The sequence below is a fragment of the Glycine max genome, chromosome 9 (genome assembly GCF_000004515.6).
Source record: "Glycine max cultivar Williams 82 chromosome 9, Glycine_max_v4.0, whole genome shotgun sequence".
Taxonomy (NCBI): domain Eukaryota; kingdom Viridiplantae; phylum Streptophyta; class Magnoliopsida; order Fabales; family Fabaceae; genus Glycine; species Glycine max.
Window position 1 is genome coordinate 4253355 of NC_038245.2, and position 3353 is coordinate 4256707.

Genomic DNA, 3353 nt, shown 5'->3' on the forward strand with positions numbered 1-3353 from the left:
ATTATCTGTCAAGACATGTTCTTGTATATATATAAAAATATAAGACCAGCTGATACTGTATAAGTATATTAATAGTCTAAGGGGGCTGCTAATAGTAGTACGACTGGACAAAAGTTGAGTAAATATTGACTGTTTGAGGCCACATGGTTGTCATTCATGAGTTTTTGTTAATTTAAAATTCCACCATACATTATGACAAAGTGTTATATAAAGGTCACTTCGCATGCTACATATTGCACCACTCAAATATCATAAACACTAATCACTAGTAATAGTGATTAATTTCCCAGTAAGTAATAACATCACATCACAGTATAGTCTTTGGTGCAACAATCAAGTACTCATCAGCATGGGAATGTTGTTGTTGTTGTTGTCTTACTCTCTCCTTTTCCTGGTTCTATTCCTTACACTGAAATCCCTTTTCCAAAGAAGAAAATTGAGAAACCTACCACCAGGTCCTCCTCCTCTTCCCATAATAGGTAACCTTAACCTCCTCGAACAACCTATTCACCGTTTCTTCCAACGCATGTCCAAAGAATATGGAAACATCGTTTCCCTTTGGTTCGGTTCACGTCTCGCCGTTGTCATTTCCTCACCAACAGCATACCAAGAATGCTTCACCAAACACGACGTTGCCTTGGCCAACCGGCTACCTTCTCTCTCGGGAAAATACATATTCTACAACAACACCACCGTAGGGTCCTGCTCCCACGGGGAGCACTGGCGGAACCTCCGCCGCATCACCGCCCTGGACGTCCTCTCCACGCAGCGAGTCCACTCTTTCTCCGGAATCCGAAGCGACGAGACGAAAAGGTTGGTACAGAGGTTGCTGGCCAAGAACTCCAAGGAGGGTTTTGCGCGCGTGGAGATAAGCTCCATGTTCAATGACTTGACCTACAACAACATCATGAGGATGATATCAGGGAAGAGGTTTTACGGAGAGGAGAGTGAGTTGAAGAACGTTGAGAAAGCGAGGGAGTTCAGAGAGACAGTGACAGAGATGCTAGAACTCATGGGGGTGGCTAATAAGGGAGATCACTTGCCATTCCTAAGGTGGTTCGATTTTCAGAATGTGGAGAAGAGGTTGAAGAGTATTAGTAAAAGGTATGATACCATCTTGAATGAGATCATTGATGAGAACCGTAGCAAGAAGGACCGTGAGAATTCCATGATTGATCATCTCCTCAAACTGCAAGAGACTCAGCCTGAGTACTACACTGACCAAATCATCAAAGGCCTTGCTTTGGTAATTATTTTATTTCATTATCATGAAAATTATTTTGTTAATTTGCTAGTAATTTCTTGTGTTATATATCTGATCACCTAGTGAAAAATTAAGAGAGAAAGCATGGCAAGGTGTTTTATAACATGTCTATATAAGAGCTTGATTGTTTTTTAAAATAAAATTGTACTGAATCAAATACAGGTATAGCTAGAATAGAAGCAATATATTCTTGCGGTTTTAATTATTGTTCAGCAGATAGGGACCACATTCTTGGTGACAACATTCAGTTGTATTCTTGGAGTTCGTTGAAGTCAAAACTATTTTCTAATTGTTGCTTTTCATGACTGGTGTTGCAATCTGTTATATTATATTAATATGCATGTGGTTGTTTTATTTGACTTCATGCATGACTGTATTTGGGTTAGATTTTTCCTTATAGTCCCTTTAATATTTTCTTTTGCGGCTAATATTAATAAAAATGAAGTATGATAAAAATCCATGAGAAATTAATGATTTGAAAGTATAATAATTTCAATAATTTTGATTTTTCCAACCTTAATATTTTAAATTCATAATAATTGATTTAGTACTTTTATCACTTTCCTCCTCTTCCCAACTTATTTATTTTTCTTCCAAAAGAGAGTGGTTTTATTTCATTGTAATTTAATTTAAAATGACATGATATGCTCTACCAATGTATTTTTTAACACTTCATATGGGATTTTGGATTGCAGGCCATGCTTTTTGGCGGAACTGACTCGTCAACTGGAACTTTAGAGTGGTCATTATCTAATTTATTGAATTATCCAGAGGTGTTGAAGAAAGCAAAAGACGAATTGGACACACAAGTAGGGCAAGACCGCTTGTTAAATGAGTCAGACCTGCCAAAACTTCCTTATCTTAGAAAGATCATCCTTGAGACACTTAGGTTGTATCCCCCAGCTCCAATTCTAATACCTCATGTTTCTTCAGAAGATATTACTATTGAAGGATTCAATGTCCCACGAGACACAATTGTGATCATTAATGGTTGGGGCATGCAGAGAGATCCTCAGTTATGGAATGATGCTACATGCTTTAAACCTGAGAGGTTTGATGTGGAGGGAGAGGAGAAAAAGTTGGTAGCATTTGGGATGGGAAGAAGGGCTTGTCCAGGAGAACCCATGGCTATGCAAAGCGTCAGCTTTACTTTAGGATTGTTGATTCAATGTTTTGACTGGAAAAGAGTTAGTGAGGAAAAACTTGATATGACAGAGAATAATTGGATCACCTTATCAAGGTTGATTCCGTTGGAGGCCATGTGCAAAGCTCGCCCACTTGCCACTAAAATTTGAAGTTTGTAATATATAGTATTTTTATTTGGTAAACTTGGGTGATCGAGAATCTAATTACTTATAGTTACAGTGTGTAAGTGATTGTCTTATACGTGTTAAAATTAAAAAATATTTATTGTATGTCGGCAAGGCCAATTGTAGAATTGGGTGTGCATTATATCAATATTGTATGCATCCATAATTTCTTGAATAAATTTCCTTACGTTTTATTCAATATGATGATTCATAGTACTTATGAAAAAGAGATTTTTCCTTTGCTTTCTCTCAGTATTGGTGTTGCTTGGATGAATTAAGAACCGATTATGATGTTAGCTATTAAAGAGTTGTCTAAGTTTGAACGAATAAGTCAAAGCCTCGCATATGGCAACAGATCATAGGATCGAAAAAAAATGAGTTTCTTGAGTTGCCTTTAAAGATGAGGATCTCCATTTCAAGAGCTTTTCCTGTATCAGTTTTAAAATTGCAATTTTTATGACTCGATTTCTTTTGTATCGAGTCAAGAGTTCCTTCATGAATTTGACATAGATAGACATTTGCTCCAATCTTATCTTTGCGGTTGTCATTTTTTTTTTCGCCTTAGATCACAAAGCCATCTTCAAAAGTGTTTTCCCTATTTCCAAACATTTAGCTAGAGGGACTAAATTAGCTCTTGCAGTCATTGTTTGATCAAGAGTTTATAGATATTGGAGTTTACTGACAAAATTGTCATAAGGTTTGATTACTTTTCTTATTTTTCAAACACAACTAAACTGTTAATCTACACAACATTTAATTTCAAAAGAGAGCAATGGTTC

At 36.6% G+C, this 3353-nt stretch overlaps 1 protein-coding gene across 1 annotated transcript; it reads left to right on the forward strand.

Annotated features, from left to right (window-relative positions):
• The first annotated feature begins 235 nt into the window (after window positions 1–235).
• On the forward strand, window positions 236–2773 carry LOC100807819 (isoflavone 2'-hydroxylase). Its single transcript, XM_003533526.5, has 2 exons — window positions 236–1246; window positions 1960–2773. Exons 1-2 carry the CDS (start codon window positions 350–352, stop codon window positions 2557–2559), a joined length of 1497 nt encoding a protein of 498 aa, XP_003533574.1. The 5' UTR covers window positions 236–349; the 3' UTR covers window positions 2560–2773.
• Window positions 2774–3353: the final 580 nt, after the last annotated feature.

Excerpts from the sequence above, each read along its gene's own strand:
- LOC100807819 (XM_003533526.5), top strand. The coding sequence starts at position 350 with ATGGGAATGTTGTTGTTGTTGTTGTCTTACTCTCTCCTTTTCCTGGTT. Across the intron at positions 1,247-1,959 it reads TCATCAAAGGCCTTGCTTTG|GCCATGCTTTTTGGCGGAAC; the intron begins GTAATTATTTTA and ends TTTGGATTGCAG.